This window comes from Leptonotus elevatus, chromosome 20, assembly GCF_054856555.1.
Source record: "Leptonotus elevatus isolate MCC_2025b chromosome 20, RoL_Lele_1.0, whole genome shotgun sequence".
Lineage (NCBI taxonomy): Eukaryota > Metazoa > Chordata > Actinopteri > Syngnathiformes > Syngnathidae > Leptonotus > Leptonotus elevatus.
Window position 1 is genome coordinate 8,432,707 of NC_141258.1, and position 18,905 is coordinate 8,451,611.

At 42.7% G+C, this 18,905-nt stretch overlaps 1 protein-coding gene across 1 annotated transcript; it reads right to left on the bottom strand.

The window, feature by feature from the left end:
- Positions 1 to 325: 325 nt before the first annotated feature.
- On the bottom strand, positions 326 to 18,278 carry sema4gb (sema domain, immunoglobulin domain (Ig), transmembrane domain (TM) and short cytoplasmic domain, (semaphorin) 4Gb). The gene is made up of 15 exons (XM_086064982.1): positions 18,177 to 18,278; positions 16,689 to 16,855; positions 8,784 to 8,926; positions 8,143 to 8,205; positions 7,907 to 8,005; positions 7,726 to 7,819; positions 7,479 to 7,592; positions 7,246 to 7,400; positions 5,762 to 5,937; positions 5,050 to 5,188; positions 4,759 to 4,981; positions 4,460 to 4,575; positions 4,235 to 4,389; positions 2,907 to 2,968; positions 326 to 2,834 (listed from the first exon to the last, which is right to left on the bottom strand). The coding sequence occupies exons 2-15, from the start codon at positions 16,834 to 16,836 to the stop codon at positions 1,888 to 1,890; spliced, it is 2,634 nt and encodes an 877-aa protein (XP_085921108.1). The 5' UTR covers positions 16,837 to 16,855; positions 18,177 to 18,278; the 3' UTR covers positions 326 to 1,887.
- Between the last annotated feature and the right edge of the window lie 627 nt (positions 18,279 to 18,905).

The following is an 18,905-nucleotide window of genomic DNA, read 5'->3' on the forward strand; positions in this document are numbered from 1 at the left end:
GAATAAGGAAATTAAAAAATATATATTTATATACTTCACACACTTTATTGTAGTTACAGTAGTATAGTTTAATTTAGTTTATTTTAAATTAAATAAATACTATATAATATCAGTAATAATAATGAGAAATACTTTTAAAAATTAGTAAATGTAAAAACATAAATGAAGTGTGAGAAAACTGACAACCAGATTAAAAAAAACAACAGAAAAGGAAAAAAAACTATTCAATGTTTATTGTTAAGAGAAAAACAATCATAAGAGTTTGGATTTAGGTTCAAATGTAGAAATCCAAAAATAAAACCAAACAAACAGAATCACCACTGGGTTCTCAACAAATAACTTTATGGGTAAAATCTTGAGCTAGTGCCACTGTGTTTGAGTTTGTCGTAGACAAGATGTTTTGCGACGGGACGGTGGACAGAAACAATCCTGAGAAACGTTTTGAACTGATTAGTAAAATAGTTTGGAGAAGCTTCCAGCATCTCAAACATCAAGATGGCCTCCCAGAAGTCCTGTCATTCATGTCAACAGTGAGGTATTTCCTTTTCTTTAGTTTCAAACTTCAGGAAAAAAAAAGAAGAAGACCTAAGCAGACAGACCTGCAGTTAGAGAGTGGTGGCGTGAGTATTGTAATTCTTCATCTCTTTGCGGTATTCAGGCTTTTTCTACTCTCACAAAAATCCGATTAACAATTTTAATAAAAACAATTCTCCAAATGAGTACTTTTCTTCCATTATTAACTCATTCACTGCCATTGACGGCTAAAGACGTAATTTGAATTATTTCTATTAGTTAAAATTTTTGAAAACCTAGAATTTTTTTATTGTACATTTAGAACAGATATACATTTTTAATTAATCAAGAGTTAACTAGTGAAGTCATGCGATTAATTACGATTAAACATTTTAATCGCCGGACGGCCCTAATTAAAAAAAATAATTTATTTTAAAATTGCGTCAGGTGGTTAATTTTTTTAAATTGTAATTAATCGCATGACTTTAATAATTAACTCACGATTAATCACACATTTTATATCTGTTCTAAATGTTCAATATTTTTTTCCTAGGTTTTCATACTCTTGTTAACAAAAGTGGAAAAAAATGTTAACCTACTAGAAATAGTTTAAATGAATTTTTGACGTCTACAGCCGTCAATGGCAGTTAACTTGCATTAACATCTGCGGAAATTATAGAAATACTTTATTTTACTGATAATGCAAAAAACAAGTTTTCCCTCTTGAAGATAAATTATTTAAACAAAATCTTAATAATAAATTAACATTTTAAATGTTCAAGAACTCAACATTACACATTATACAGTACCTCCTGGCTTTTGGCTGGTCCACGTGTCTAAAATCAATGACGACAACTCCACTTTCACTCCACTTCCTCCAGCTCTGTCACAGTCCTTCCTCAAGCAGAGCTGTACAGTTGAGGTAAAAAAAAAACTCGGCAAATTGGAAGGACGTACCTCGGGCCAAAAAGTTTTCAACGATAAATCACTGCGAAGTATAAATGGGCACCGTGTCTTTGGCAATGTTCAGCACGACTGACTCTGATTTCCTTCCTAAGCCAGTTTCTGAGTAGGAATCAAAGTTACTCATTTTAGATGAGTGGTGGGGGGGGTGGAAAAAAAAAATCACAAATTTGGCAACACTGACTGTTCTGAGCTCCACTTTGTATGCTACTATTTAGCGTAAGCAGTGCACATCATGACTCGGCGCAAATTCTCTTCCTGATGATCTTTTTCCATTTCTGGAAAAAAAAATCTCGTAAAGGGCAGCGCCGTAACCTAGTGGTTAGCGTGTCTGCCTTTAAAGTTCTTAAACTCAGGGTTCATTCAAATCTAGGCTCCCTGTGGATTTCCTAGCCCCTTTATAGTCTATGTTTAGATGGAGCTCTCATGTGGCTGGAGGTCCAGCTGCGTGTGTTTCCTCTGCTCCAGGATGCGATTGAGCTCCTCGGTAAAGGAGTGATAAAGCGGCGAGGCGCCGTCGTGGTCCACCTGCCGCAGGAGCACGTAGCTATTGCCGTTCATCTTGCGCAGGGCGCCGGGCAGCGTGGCGGACAGCCCGTTGGTGTAGTCCGCGTCGGGCAGCGGCGGCGGCATGGGGAGCGGCGGGGCGGCCGGCGGGGTGCCGGCCGTCGGAGATACCTCGCCGGGAACGATTTGCAGGAAGTCGCCGAAAGTGGGCACCGAGATGGAGCGGCGTCCTCGACGTCCGTTGGAGATGGTTTGAAGCTCCACGTGGGAGCTTCCCTTCCTTTCCGACGACCCGAGGATGTGCAGGCCTTGCTGCTGGGAGAACTTCCGGCTGCGAGAGACCCGCTTGGTGCAGAAGCTCACATAAAGTAAGACTACGGACAACACCAGGCACAGACCGCCCAGGACGGCCACCAGGCAGATGTACACGGCCTCCATGTGTCGGTACGAGTGGAGCTGAGGCCCGGCGGGCAGCGGGGCGGCGAGCGAGGGAGAGGGTCGTCCAACCGTGGTTAGGTCCATCGCCGCCGTCGTTCCGGGTAGCGCGGACGGATCTGTCGGCGTCGTCTCCTCCGCCGGGAAGTACGAATCCGTGTGTACCCTTACCGTGTATAAGTACACCAAAACGGAGACGGAGTTCTCCACTGCGAAGCAGCGGTACGAGCCGCCCTGCCTGCCCCGAGCCCCGATGATGAGGAGGCCGTCGGTACCCACGCGGTAGCCCGAATTGACGCCATAACCTCGTAGCTCTTTGCCATCCAGCGTCCAGCGCGGCATCGCCAGGTTGGAGCGCAGTTCGCATTGGAGGAGCACGTCATCGCCTGCCATCACCGAGCGCCGCCGCTGGACAACTGCGGAGCCCACGAGGTAGGACAACGTAAGAGTCTGTTTCAATAGTGAATAAAAACACAATCAATACACACCGTTTCCTGAATTCTCCTTACAGCCCCTGGTACCCCTTTGGATGTCTTGGGTGAGGTTTGACCTGGAACGACATCATCCCTAAAAGTTGTGTTTTTGGAAATCAACATAAAATGGCTGCTTCAAAACAAAATGGCAGATTTCCTGTGTGTTTTCAAGCATGGCTTCTTTGCAGGTCTATTCATACTAGACACGCCTACCAAATTTCACATTGCTAAGCCAAACAGGAATCAGGGGCTGAATTTTCAAAACATTTAAAAGAACACTTGTGGAAATTACCAACTTGACACTGCAGTGGCTGCTTTTAAACAAAATGGCTGACTTTCTTTGTCTTAGAGGGGAAGTCAACCTTAAACATTTCTTGACAATAATATGTTATATGTGACCTCACTATTCTAAACATGACATTCTGATTAATATTACATTTGTGGAATATGAGTTATGCAGCAAAATCCAGCCGTTTTTTTTTTTTATCCATCTCAGTCGGCGGCCATTTTGCTACTCGCTGTCGACTGAAGATGACATCAGAGTTGCTCAGGGCTCAGGCAACGACCAATCACAGCTCACCTGTTTTCTGAAGCTGAGCTGTGATTGGTTGTGACCTGAGACCTGAGCAACTGTGACGTCATTCACTCGACAGCAAGTGGCAAAATGGCCGCCTTCTGATATTGATAAAAACTGCTGGATGTTGCTGCTTAACTCGTATTCCACTACGCAATATTAACCGGAATGCCATATGTAGACTAGTGGGGCTGCATAGAAAATATTATTGTCAAGAATTTTTGGGGGGTTGACTTCCCCTTTAAGGCATGGATTCTTGAGACTTTTTGTGGGTATGTTTACGGTAGAAATGCTTACCAAATTTCACATGGCAAAAGTGACAATTAGGAGGGTCAATTTGATAAATATTCCAAGGACACCCACAAATGACAAAATTGACCTTGAAATGGCCGCTTCCAACGAAAAAGGCAGATTTCATGTCTTTTCTGGCATGGCTTTTGGAGACTTTGTGGCTCTACTCATAATAGACATGTCAAATTTCACAAATCAAACCCTAAAATGGCCACTTCAAACCAAATTAGCGGACTTCCTGTGTCTTTTCCCAAGGACTGCTTCTTGGGACTACTCATCATCACACACTTGTCTAACAAAGGCCATGTTCCTAAGTGAAATTATCATTTAGAGCTCAATTAGCATTTAGAGCTCAATTAGCATTTAGAGCTCAATTAGCATTTAGAGCTCAATTAGCATCTAAGATAAACTCCACAAGAATGTTTAAAACATTATTTTATTTAGCTACGACTTTGTTGTGCGTCCCCGAGGGCCTCACCTCTGCGCTCGTGACCACACCTCCACACATTCCCGCCCATCCCAGCCGCAGAACGGATCCCTGGCGAAGACGCAATCGTAACAGGAAGTGTACCTCCGGCAGGCCGACATGGGGATCTGCGCCACCCCCGAGTGGGAGCCCACATAGACTCTTCGCTGTGATATAAACGTATAAATATGGTTTCACGTTGGCGTTTCAAAGTGAAAAAAAAGTGGCTACGTTCACCAGTGCTGTAGCTAGGACCACGCTCTCTATGGGTTGGGCTTGATCAAACAGCTGTAGCTCGTCAATGATGTGCATTTTCCCCCTGATGTCCACTGCTCTGTGCAGCCAGCCATCATCTAGAAAAAGACATACTGTAATTACATCAAATGTATAGAATTTTCCGGACTATAATTCACTCTAGGTTACAAACCAACCAAAGCATGACAATTTATAGACTGAAATATACAGTAGACGAAATGCTAACATGTTTATTAAAGAAGCAGCTAATGCTAATGCTACCATCTCAAACATCCCCTCACCAGTTCCCAGAAAGAGGACAGTGTAGAGGTTTCCGTCTAGCGCCGGCTGCCGGTGTGCGGCGATGCGGACGTAGTTGACGCTCCTTTTGAACATGAGCGGTCGCGCCCCAACCGGACGCACTTGGACGGCCATGAGCGGGTGCCTCCGGGCAAACGTCAGCACGCTGTCGGGGAGGTCTCGCGACGAGTTGATGCCCCGGGATCGGTGCTCGTCGGTGATGCACTGAAGAGACGGTAGGAGGTCTACTCTTTTCGTGCTGGGGGATTCGTGCTGTTTCGGGTGTAACTTACAGACCCAGGTCTCGGCTCGGGGACCTTCCCTGTGTACTCTCGCCACTTGGAGTCCTGCGCCTCCATGTAGGGCCCGTCAAAGGCTTTCTGCACGTCTGAGAAGGCGTACTGGCAGATGGCCGAGGCTTTGATGTTCTTCCTGACATGCAACAGATAAGTGGTAAGAAGATGACATATTTGAAACAGGGCGGACGCAAATATGGGAAATTAACCATATACTGCTTCACCACGTCTAAATACAGTAAACCCCTCTCCATCGCAGGTTGCCAGTTCACAGTCTCGCGATTTTAGGAAAGTTTATATGACTAATTGACTCTGGCGCGCCGTTATTTGTTGTGTAATTCCACTGTCAGCCACTAGATGGCGGCACAATATTATGTTTTACACTGTACATTTGAAAGAAGCAGAATGAAAACAGGAAGTATTTCAAGCTCAGTCGAGTTTTTGCTTATGATCATTGAATGGGAAATCCTCTTTAGTCCTGCTTTTTACGCCTACAGAGATCATGATTTGGATAAATTACGTCATCCGTACAGTACTATCACTTTTTCCTGTCACGTCTACCTTTGGACCAATAAAATGCTTCCGGCTGCCATTTTTAAATCATCCGCCATTCCAAGTGTGCTGCTTTGTACAATCCAGCGTCCGTTCCTGTAGCCCTTTATTTTCCTCAATCTACCCAAAAAACAGAGAGCTAAACATCTTTTCTCACCATTCCAGGCCGAAGACGCCGTACAAGAGGCTGCTCTGCGCGTCGCGGCCGTGCATGACGAACACACCACGCAGGACGTTGAGGTACAGCTCATACTCGGGCACCAAACACACCAGCCTGGCCTTGAGGAAAGAGGTCCACTTCCTCTGCAGGGTCCTTTGACCGCCCCAGTCCGTCTGCAGATAGAGAGAGGATGAAGCTGACATGCACTGGCGAGGACCAGTTCGCATTTATGAGGTGTAGCATAGCAACAGCTCAATTACTACCCCCTACAGGATTGGAGTGGAATAGTTTGTTTGAGGTAGGACGGAGTGGGATGGGGTGTTAAGGAGGATGACATTTTCAGAGATATGTGAGGGGCTAACATTTAACATACAAGACTCACTAACCACGCCCCCTCTGTGTTGAAAGCATTGGTCCCCGTCACTAATTTATCTGAATTGTGAAGCCGCAGCGGCTGCTTGTTTACCTCCAAGAGCTGCACTGATGTGAGCTACTTCTCAAAAAGGAGGACATATGTCCTAAAGGGACGGCTGAGTGGGTCACCGCGGCAACGGTGAGGAGGAGGCAAACTTCAACTCAAATAAATTTTTAACGTCTATAGCCGTCAATGGCAGTGAATGAGTTAAGCACCACATTTGATTTATTTTTATTTGTGGTATGTGAGGGATGTTGATCTGAAAGCTGTGTTTAAAGATGAATTCGTTTTTTATCTAGAAACAGACAAATAAAGTTATATTCTAAAATCCACAACATTAGGTGCAGTTATTCTATTCAAGGATCAAAGAAAGCTATTAGAACAGTCTTTTTTTCCCCCCCAAATATACAGAACTTTATATTTGATGATTTTACATAAATTCCAAGACTTTACTCCAGGAAATATCTGTTACAAGCTTTGAAGAAAAAGTAGAAGCAGAAAACTGTGATTAATCATAGTTAATCGGGATTAATTACGGAAAATTGTGAGATCAATAAGTGAAAAAAAATTAATTGTTTGTCAACACTTACAATAATACTTTAAATTAAATACTATTTTCAATTTGGACGTTAGGGTTTTGATGCACCTAATAGATTAGAAGCAGTATCATGCACTGCAATTACTGTAATTAAAAGTCTGACCTGTTATACAGTAACTATTTGATATGTGGATGGTTGTTTTTTTAAAATGTAGAATTTTTGCTATACAATACTTACTGTGATGTTTTTTTTTTTTAAATCTTGCACACAAGAAATACACTTTTTATTTATTTTAAGAAAACTAATACCAAAACACAACAGCAGCAACAACAACAATAATAATCATAATACGTTGGCGAGCATGTTATGTGGTAAACAGGCAGGAGAATATTAGGCCTCATGTGACTATAAAAACTGTCTGAAAAAACATAACAGACAGGAAGTTGAGCTTGCATTCTCGACCGAAGATGCTGATTGCGCATGAAATGTGGTGAGGGGTTCGGGAAGAAGAGGGTGGATCTTCTGACCTTGCAAACCCGCGCCACCCTGGACACTTTAGTCCGGCTGGGGTACGCCATCTGCTCCTGGCTCCTCTCCGTGAAAAAGAAGTAGATCTTGTCGTCGTCGCCGACGGAGCTGTTGACGCTCTCGCGTAGCAGCGCCGAGCCCACAAAATCCGCCTCTAGATGCCGAACGGGAAGTCAGGTTGTGCGCACGTGGGGCCATCTGGACAGGATTGCGGAGTGTGACACGCTCTCACCCAGAAGCCAGCGGGTGGGCGCTTCCTCTGTCCTGAGTGTGGGGAAGGGGAAGTTGCGGCGCACGTCCGGAGAGCTGCGGAACTCGTACTGGGAAGCCGTAAACATCTCGCCGTCTGAATGAGAAGACGCACAACAACAGTTTTTGACATCCTTGCACAGTCTAAATGTATGGCGACCTTGGCGCAGAATTTAATGATAAAAACATAAGCATTTTGGATGTAAAAAAAAATAAAATTGAACGCGTACCTACAAGGAGGCCTGTGTATCCCTTGGCGGGGTCATACGGACACCTGTCTCTGCCGTCGTCAAATCCCGACGGCAAGCGGAATCGTTCGGAATCCTTCACGGAGAGAACATACGAGTCACTGCCTGTCGGTGTCCCAATACTTTTGTCAACATATAATCAAGTGGTGAGGGCTCCACTTACGACGTATGCGCAGAGAGGCCTGAAGGCGTTGGTGCCGCATGCGTACAGGTGAGTCTCGTTGTAGCGTTGCAAGAAGCGGATGTGATTGAAGCACTCGGTCTGCTCACGCACACACACACACACACACACACACGCACACACACACACACACACACACACACACACGCAATATATCAACGTAACGTTCCAAAAGAAGTTCTCCAATAAGGGGGCAAGTGGGAGTGTCCGGCAGGCACCTTGTTGTCCCTGCCTTTGTTCAGACACTGCTTCTTCAGTTCGGCGGACGCGTCCCAGTCAATCTGGGAACAGTCACAAAATTAAAGCACAGTTTGTATTGGATGCATTCCAATACAAAAACAGCCCAGCCCCTTTGTTAGGGGTCCCAGATATGTCACCTATTAGCCCCCAAAATAGTGCGGTGCTTTGGGATATGAATGACCTGAAAATATTTGTTTCAAAATAAATAAAGACACCATGAAAACAAAAGCTATCAAAGAACAAAACATTTTTTGTTGGGATTGTTTACTGTTATATGTTGGAACATATGGTGGAGAAAATCATTTAATTTACCATTATGTTCAAATTGGTGTAGTACAATTAGTAACCCATTCGATTTGGGATTCGCTGCTTAAATGCTAAACAATTACTGAATGCGGATTTTGGGTGCGAGTCCTCGCTCTTAGTATTTGACAAAAACGCGCCACTCGCTCTGCTCAACCATGCTGCATTTAATCCCGCAGCCATAAAATCAAAAAAGACACAATTGGATTTGCTCAATCTGCTTGAGGCTAAAATTAGTCTGTCCTCTTTTACGATGCAAACTTGTGTGGAGAAATAGTGTGTGTGTATGGGGGTGAGAATTCTGTTTTGTACTCACTTGGGGGCTAGCGGGCATGGCGATGTCGGACGCGTTGAGTGCGTACAGCGCTCCTCTTCCTCCCACGTACAGGATCCCCGCCTCCTCCTCCAGCAGTAGCGTGCTGCAGTTGCGCGCGTTGAAGCGAGCGCTGCCCAGCAGGCCTGCAAACATCCAGAGGGTCTCTCACAACGCGGAAGGGGGCTGAGGGTCTTGCTGTCGTTGTGGTATAATTGGATTGGTAGCCTGTTTAGGTATTTAGTGAAATCCATTGTTAAAACCCTAACCTGGTGTAACTTCTTATTGAGTGTAATGTGAAACTCTAAACCATCACTTGCCACTCAAATCAAATCAAAATCCACATGCACAACAAATTTCTAATACAATTTACTCATCACATTCCATGCTACTATATGGTATTTATGAATGTATCTGACACATTGATATTCAATTCAGCCGATACTGTGCCTTTTCTGTACATGGGTGCGCCGAGATCACATAAAGCACGACCTACTAACAAAATATTATCACACCCACATGCTGACAACCAAGAAGATGAAGCTCCAGCCCTGATGCGACTTGGCAGTATTGGGACAACCGTCCTGCTCAATGCCCTTAAAATGTCGCCTGAGCCCTCTTGCCCCCATTCCCCAACAGCCTTAGCGACCCCCCCCCCCCCCCCTCCCAGCCCTCCGCAAGTCACAATAACATGCTGAGAATTTTAAAGCGGAGCAAAGAATGTCTGCGATTGACCAAGGAGGATTACGACAAGTCTTTCTGAACGTTATTGTTGCGTAATGGAACTTGGAAGTGCGTCACATGACACACTCATGCTGGTCGCTGTGTTTACAGCAAGACCCTCCCCCCCACCCCAGCACAAACGCTCAGTCACGTCCCTCCCATCTCATGATATACAGTAAATCATTCTGTATACACTGTGAAGCAAAATGGAGGCAATAATCTTTTCCTTCTCCTTCTTTAACAGTAAACAAACATTTGGTGCTTTGCAAGCTGAGCTTTGATTTAGGAAAATGAAAAAAAAAAATCATTGCCTTGAACTTGAACTCGCTAAAATGCTGAAAAATATTTGACTCAAGAGATCAAAGACGTCTGCTAAGGCTTCAAAACACAGATACTGCGTATACGCTGTAAACATATTACAGAGCAACAGCTTTTAAGTTTCATTTGCGATCTGATTTTTATTTGATTTAGCTTGTCAAAAAATCAATGTAACATAGATTAAACAATATTAAATTAGACATATTATGCATTTATTCATGATTTTATAACAGTTACCAGATGTTTAAATATTATGTCCGTGGTATGCCAACATCAAAATACACCAAGGTTAGAACGTTCATACACAAAATGAACAGTATATTTCTTGCCATGGTGAAGGTGCGTAAGATGTCAGGCCAATGGTGTGTTCAGACGCTTTCCAAACTCTTATCTAAAACTCACCTGTGTATCCCAGAAAACTGGCTAATTGACTATAGCGCCTCCCCCACACACACACTTAAAGTAAACATCTATAGAGGTCCCATTGCATTATCGTTCGTCAATTAGTGTAGCGTATGACATCACCGAAACTACCCAACACGTCTCATGACTTTAACCAAAAGATTATCATAACTTTATTATCAGATGCTAATGCTAGCTGGCTCCACTGTTCTGTGCTAACACTGTAGCTCTGCTAACCTTTTAGCTACACCATGTTAGCACTTCAGCAAAATGGGTTATTTCGCTCTGGAAGTTTAATAACATTAAAAAGACAATTTCCATAATATATCATTGTTATTAAGGCCCAGGCAAGAAGAAGAAACACTAGCACACGGCCTCAGCTGCGCCCACTTCAAATACACAATACACATCGTCCTCAACATTGTAGGCAGAGGGAAAAACGTGCACACGAGCAAAGCAACGTCACTTTCCCCGCGGCTATGTTGACACAAACAGTTATGCAAACATGGCAGCAACAGCTCAAGGCAGCGCGTGTGAGTCATGTCGAAGCTCTGGCGTGGATCTGGTAACAAAAAAAATAAAAAAATCATGAAATAGGGGCTGCGTGATGCAACAACGCTGACGAATACAATGACGAGGGAGCGTCCCCGAGGCCCTGAGGCAGAATGCGACCTTGGTTGTGTTTATGGAGGATTTGGATGTCAGAAGGAGTCATAACAATGCAAAGTTATTATGAGATGCTGCAACTTGTCTATTAGAAAGAGTGAGTCACTCACTGGCCACAACATTAGGTGCACTTAATGTGAAATTTGGCGGGTATACACGTAAAATAAAAAAGGCCATGACAATACACAGGAAGTCCGCCATTTTGGTTTGAAGGATCATGTTGGTCATTTCCAGGGACTATTTGAAAATTCACCCCCCGGAGGCAGTTCCTCTAAGGAGAATGAAGTTGGCAGAAATGTCTATCATGAGTAGACCCAGGAAAAAGTCTCCAAAAATGTACAGGTCTGCCATTTTGATTTTAAGTGGATGTTTCTGTGTCAGTTTGGTCATTTCCATGGGTCTTCCCAAGTTTTTTTTTGAAAATTCATCCCCCAAAACCAGTTTCACTTAGCAACATGAGATTTTACAGTCATGTCTATCATGAGTAAACCCACAAAAAAGTCTCAAAAGGGCATGTGTGAAAAAGCACAATAGGTCTTCCATTTTGGTTTTAAGTGGATGATTCAGAGCCAGTTGGTAATTTCCAGGGGTCTTTTGAAGTTATTTGAAAATTCAGCCCCCAAAACCACTTTCACTTGGAAGCGTGAAATTTGGCAGACATGTCTATCATGAGTAGACCCGGGAAAAAGTCTCAAGAAGCCATGTCCAAAAATGTACAGGGAATCTGCCATTTTGATTTTAAGCGGATGTTTCCGTGTCAGTTTGGTCATTTCCATGGGTCTTTTGAAGTTGTTCAAAATCCAGCCCCCGAAACCAGTTTCACCTAACAGCGTGAAATTTATCAGGCATGTTTATCATGATAACACCCACAAAAAAAGTCTCAAGGGGCTATGCATGAAAAGACATAACATTATATAAAAATGCAGCACGTCCTAGCGTGCGGTGCACTGGTTTGTGTAATTCGTCACAAGTTTGATGTCAAATGACGGTATGTCCTTATCACACACAGACACACTTCACATCAAACTTGTTTGTGTTTTTATGTTGTGCATGTGACAATGTGACAGTTGATCCATCGCAGGTGGCGGCTCACGAGCATGCTCAGACAACCAGCAAGCCGCCATGTGGGGTCTGGATGATGTTAAAGCCCCGTGTGCCCATGTGTGTGCGTGACTTCCTGCGTGACTCAGAGCCAGTCACTTGACTGGCAAGAGAGCGTGCGACACGCAAGAAGCAACGTTGGGGACAAACGCTGCAAGGGGAGACCGACTGGATCTCTTTTGGGACGACTGTCACTCATTTTTATCCGACGATGATGTAAGGAAAGAGGAAGACGTTTTATGTAACACTTAAGTCAACGCGATTGTGCTGTGATGTATTAACACGCTCTCGCTTTTCTCTTTGTTTGTATTTGAGCTCGGTGACAGCATCTCTCAGCATTTACATGCAATTTGTGAGTGTGTGGACGCCTACGAGACTTCTTCTGAAAAATACAGACCCCAGGAAGCAACATGGCAGGCATGCCATGTTGGTTTGAAGTGTTCATTTCAGGGGTCATTTGAATTTTTGGAAAATCCAGCCCCCGAAGCCAGACTCATGGGTAAACATGAAATTTGGCAGACACGTCTGTCATGAGCAGACCCCCATAAAGTCTTGAGAGGCCATGCCTGAGAAGACACAGTCCATTTTGCTTTGAAGAGGCCATTTTATGTTTGCCATTTCCGGTGGTCTTTTGAATTTTAAAAAAAAATGCAGGCCCTGAAGCCACTTCCACTAAACAACATCAAATTTGGACGACATGTCTGGCTTGAGTAGGCCCACAAAAAAAGTCTCAAGAGGCCATGTCTGAAAAGAGACAGGAAGTCTGCCATTTAGGTTAGGAGTGGCCATCTATTTGGTCATTTCCAAGTGTCCTTCAAAAGTATACGAGATGACAAAATTGCGAGGGATTAGAATTTTTATCATCGACTGTGAACCCTAACTCCAACTATTTTGTGCATTGATCGCTTCAGTCGAGTGTCGTTCCCACAAGGTCGACAGATGCTCTCCCAGGTGAGGATTGGAGTACAGATTGATGCGCGTTTTTCACAACCTGCACTTACAGTAGCTTAACATCTTTTCGTCTTGTCTGGCGACTCTCATTAATATTTCACATGCGCATTACTTCAGGTCTGCTAGCAGAGGCAGAAGCAGGTCAGGCTTGTGCTTGGCGAAGTAAGGCGATGGGGAGGCCATTTGTAGGAAATAGCGATATTTACATTCAATTTAAACGTAAACACTTTTGTTAACATTTAGCATTTAGCATAAACTCTGAATACCCTACAGTGATAGTATCGATATCTAAAGTTGCTGTAGCAATACCATACCATAAAACAAAATAAAAATGTTCTAATGTATGTCACTATCTCTTACAATACATTATAGATACAGCTGGATCAAATATTGATATCGGGGCTATCTCCTTCATGTTTTTTTTAGTAACTTCACAGAAAAGCATATTTTTTTTCTTTCCGCCAATACATTTTTACCATATTGATATAGACATTGTGATTTATTGGCCACATATGTAAAAACACGCAAGGAATTTGTCTTCACACGAAAAATAACAACGACAATAGAGGGAGGAAAAATGGGAAGTCTGGCGGTTGGAGTTTCATAGATGGGAAAAAAAGGAAATATGAGGAAGGAGGGAGATAACACAAAAAACAAGGTCCAATCTGTGCTCCTTTAAAAGGGGAGCACAGTATGGACCTGGAAAAAAATAAAAAAACATAAACGCAAAACTTGCATGTGGCCTATATCATGCATGTTTTATCACCGTTTTGTGACATACCTAAAACAAACAACTACTGTTGCACTTTCCTAAAAAGAAGACCAACTATTGATTTTGCACATTCCTGACTGTAGCATTGTAGCTCTGTGATTTTCACGACCGACAACGCCACGACATATTATGATCCTCGTGGTTTCTCAGTCAGCGCTCATAACAATCACCCGGAAAGCCATTCCTAGGAGGCTTAAGGCGGGTCATTTTCAAGGATGGAGAATCTGGACGTTTGCCAAAGTCGTCATCCACTACGGCTCGTTAGGCAGCGCTCATTTTTTTACCGTACACATTTTCATCGGCGGCTTAAACAAGCCGGAGGAGTTCGCTCTTCCCGTGACAAATGCAGCGGCGTGTCCTTGCGCTCCACTCAAGCAGGCCATCTATCAAACATACTGTCTGTTCAATTCATACAGCGTGACACGTCCGCCCACACTGACGACCGTACAAATGAAGACGCATATTATAAATGTCGTCAGCGCGCACGCAGAGTGACATGTGTCACCCACTGGCGAAGAGAGGGGGTGGAACATGTCATCCACATGGGACCAAGTGCATCTCTGCAGCACAAAAACAAGCGCGCTCCCTCAGAAAGTGGGTCAAGGACAACCTCTTAAAAGTCTGTGATGATAGAGCCCACGCTTGTACGAACGCAAAAATCTGATGAAACATTTTTAGGAACAGCTCCACGGCGCTAGTTAAGCTCTTCATCTCGATGAGTGTGACGCTGTCATTCAGCCATTCGCCGCGGCAGTCGGCGTAACAAAAGGAGCGCTGGCGTCGCTGTGTACGATGTGCGGCCTGACGAAACCACACACAATGATGCAAAACTTTGAGATCAAACTCATTTTGAATGCTGTCAGAGGGCCATGTGGTCCACCAAAAACATCCATGTTTTTGTATGTCTAAGAGCGCTTGTCTTTGATTCAGAACACATATTTGATGTTTCCGTTTAAAAAAAAAGAAGAAGCAAACTTCTAGCAGTAAAGTCAAATGAATGAATAATTAAGGATTACAGCATTTTAGAGAATAAAACTATTATTCAGTATGGTTAAATAAAATAGTTTATTTTTAGGAAATGGCAAAATGTTTTGTTATTTTGTTTTTTAAGGGAACTGCAACATTGATACAGTATTTGTCTTCTTTTTCGGAAAGTGCAACATGAAGTTTGTCTTCTTTTTAGGGAACTGCAACATCAATAATTTGTATTAATTTTAGGAAAGTACAATATCAACATTTGGTCTTCTTTTTAGGAAAGTGCAACATCACTTGTTTGCTTTCTTTGTAGGACAGTGCAAGTAAGTACTAAAAAAAATATTTATCATTCAAAGCATAGCTGCTTAAATCTTTTTAGGAGAGTACAAAATGTATTTTATTGTATTTATTGTATTTATTGCATTTATTATATTTATTGTATTTATTTCATTATTATTATTATTGTTATTAGAAAAGTGCAACATTGATGCAGTATTTATCTTCTTTTTAGGAAAGTCCAACATCAATGATCTATCTTCTTTTTAAGCAAGTGCAACATTAATTGTCTGCCCTCTTTTAGGAAAGTGGACGATTGATAGTTTTTCTTCTTTTTAAGACAGTGCAACAGCAATAGTTTGTCTCCTTTTTTGAAAGTGCAACAGCTTCTGTCAGGAAATTAGCAAGTGTGATTTAAAAAAAAATTGGATCATTCAATATATGACAAAGTGCAACATCACTTGTTTGCTTTCTTTTTAGGACAGTGCAACAGCTTCCAGCAGGAAATTTGCAACTAGTAAGTACTAAAATAATACATAGCAGCTTTTTTTTCTTTTTATTGTTTTAGGCAAGTACAGGGTTTATTTTATTATTATAACTATTACTAATATTATTATTATTATTATTTATTTATTTTAGGAAAGTGCAACATTGATGCAGTATTTATCTTATTTTTAGGGAAGTCCAACATCAATAGTCTACTTTTTAAGCAAGTGCAACATAATTGTATACCTTCTTTTTAGGAAAGTGTTATATCAATAGTTTGTTTTGTTTTTGTAGGAAAGTGAAACATCAATTGTTTGTCTTCTTTTTAAGAAAGTGAAACATCAATAGTGTTTTGTTTTGTTTTTTAAGGAAAGTGAAATGTCAATATTTTAAACATCAATAGTTTCTCGTCTTTATAGGCATTAACAACATTAATAGTTGACTTTGTTTTTGGACATTGCAACATCAATAGTCTGTGTTTTCACACATCAACAGTTGATTTTGTTTTGTTGTTTTTGAAAGATGCAAACAAATGCAACAGTAACAACAAATTGTTTAAATTATTATCCTTTAAACATTAATAATGCCATCTGTTATCGCTTTGGTTCCGCTAGTTCCGATATTCAATTTTAATCACCTCCCTCCCCCTCTTCACTTATAGAAAAAGCTAATTTGACCCAAAATCTGAATACATATAGCGTTAGATGATTATTAAGTACACATCTCTGAGATTCACAATAATTCCAGAGGGCTGCATCTGGCAAGCGACCCTTGAGTTTGACATCCGCGATACAGAAAGTGACTTCTATGCATTCTATCCTGCACACTCGCTGTTCTCGTGGCTCTGAACGTGAGGCAGCATCGGCTCTGGATGCTGCCCTGCTTGTTCCTGCCCTTCTCTAATAATACTCGTCCCCAGAGGATCACACCAGGGAGGGAGGAGGGGAGGGGGAGGGGGGGCGTCGTAGTTTCCCTTCCCCGCTGCAGCTCTGCCGCAGTGGTGAGGGAGGGAAAAGGTGAGTCGGGGCGACGGCACGGACAGAATACACCTATTCAGCAGTATGCACGGACGCCGATCGTTAAATGTTTCGCCGAGCGGCGCGATGTAGGACAGGACTTGGGAGACCACGCCGGCGCCTTCGGGCCCAAAAACTGTGCCAGTCGCTCAGCGCCGAGGCCAGCGAGCATGCGGCAGCAAATCAGGCCACAAGGTGTGTGCGTTTCTTCTTACACCTCACCCTTGAGGAAGACCGTCGTCCTGGGGGTGACGTCCACGTCTGGGGTAGCGCTGAAGGGGAAGGCCCCCAACTGGGACGCCGCCAAGAGGAAAATGAAGAGGAGGACCTTCTGGTGTCCCATGCTGAAGAAACATGTCCAAGTTTGCATCTTGATGGACTGCGTCCCACTGAAAAACAATTGCAGGGAGAGACAGAATCACCCCCTTTCACACAGGTATTGAAACATGGGTACTATATATGGGTAACTTTCTAAAGAAACACTAATAAACGAATAAACCCCATCAAAATGTGCTATATATAATCTCTCAAACCCCTTTCTGAAGTGCATAGACACAGCATCCCATAATAATATCAATAATTAGATGACATCAACGTGAACGTCTGGTGCAGAGAAGTGATGGCGGGTGTTAAACTTCGCACACCCCTCCAGGGAACATCCATTCACACAGGTGCCCTCCTGTCTGTGATATTACCTGCAAATCCGGGAAATTGGCAGGTTGGTTTTTAAGCTACACTTCCAATGAACTTTGTATGAATGCCATTAAATTACCATTATTACATAACATGCTGTTTTTTGGTACGCGGATTTTGAATACAAAAATTGCGCGTTTGGGCTTTCAGTATCAAACTACATGATACTGAGACAAAGCATGTAAACAAACAATGACATGATTTAATAATGATAATTGAAAAGTTTCCGGGTGTCTTAATAACATATTTTTGGCGGGCTTTTGTCGAAATACCCCAAGAGTTATAGACATACTTTATTTTTACAGTATTCTTGCCATTATGAAATTGGTTTGTTGTGCCGTCATCCCGCCTGGACCAATGGACAGCCGGGCTTTTGCTGCAGCTTGGCTTACCTTTGGGCTTTAACATGCCACCACGCAAAAAGTGGTTCTTTCACTCTGGAACTTAGTCCAGTCTCACTGCAAAGTTATTAGTTGAGAAAGTAGCCCCAGAATAACTTGCTCACAGGCACACGATCAGAAATAGGCAGATAACTAAATATGCATTTGCTTGTTTACTTTCAGACCTGAAAGTCAGTTTTTAATAATACATCCACTTTAATAACATTTGAAGCTTCCACATCTCGCGTGTTTAATGACGATGCTTGCACAAGTCCTATATGAGCTGTTTGACTTACCGCAAAAAAATAGAGGTGATTTTGCATATACAAACACAAATTCTGCTGACTTCATTCATCGCCTTTCCCCGTGTTCTTAACAAAAGCGAAAACAGTCTATACCTCACACGTCCTGTTTACTTTCAACCACATCGTCTCCATGCAATTAACAAATAATTCACACGGAGCAAGCGGGAGCTTTGTTTGAGAGGGAGTCCCTCTGGACTGAACACAAAGTGGCTGCCAAGTGAGAAAACAAAGAAAATAAAAAAAACTTTTTTGCAGCGGTGCTCCACTAGGTGAAGTGTGTAGGCCAATTCCGGACACTTATATATGAAAGAAGAGTAAAGAGACCGACTCACCTGCTGTTTTGCAGTTGTGCACCTGTACGTCCAGACGGAACAGGAGCTCCCTCTGCAAGTCTTCTCACTCTCTGCTTTGCTCAGCTGCGGCGTCGCTTCAACCATCATGGCCCCTCCCTCCCTTTCGAGAGCGAGAGAAGAGAGAGAGAGAGAGAGAGAGAGAGAGAGAGAGAGAGAGAGAGAGAGAGAGAGAGAGAGAGAGAGAGAGAGAGAGATAGTGAGAGAGAGAGAGAGAGAGAGAAAAACATAAACATACAAAGTGGCATGCGTGACATGCAAAAATCGTCCACACTATGCTCTATTGGAGATTAAGCTAGGCAATTTACTGTCATTGTAATAATTAAAAGACGCTAGTGTTGCTTCCACCACTCTTATTATAGAGTTTTCAGTTGTTGTTGTTTTTTAACGTAAATAACTAAATATGTCCAACTAAACTCCCAAGAGAACTTAAAATTGTGGTTTCTTTTAGATCGCAATGACTCTGAACTACAGATCCCAGAATGCATCTCGGCTACTGCGCTGCCGCTCCATGAAGTAGCGTTGAAATACAATATGGACAAGAAAATCTGAGCATTAATCAGACTATTTATTTACTACGCATTTCGAAACAAAGTATACGTGCGTTTATATTGTCGTATTGGAATTTGAAAAATATGTGCAAAACTGTGAGCACAAATTGTAAAAAAAAACTAAGGCTTGGTTCTGTTCCTGTGCATGTGTTTGGAAAAA

Bases quoted from the DNA above. Each gene is read 5' to 3' on its own strand.
- sema4gb (XM_086064982.1), bottom strand. From the start codon at position 16,836: ATGCAAACTTGGACATGTTTCTTCAGCATGGGACACCAGAAGGTCCTC. The intron at 7,820-7,906 runs GTAAGTGGAGCC...CTCTCCGTGAAG, and splicing joins GGCCTCTCTGCGCATACGTC to GATTCCGAACGATTCCGCTT. The intron at 2,835-2,906 runs GTGTGTATTGAT...TGGGCTCCGCAG, and splicing joins TAAGGAGAATTCAGGAAACG to TTGTCCAGCGGCGGCGCTCG.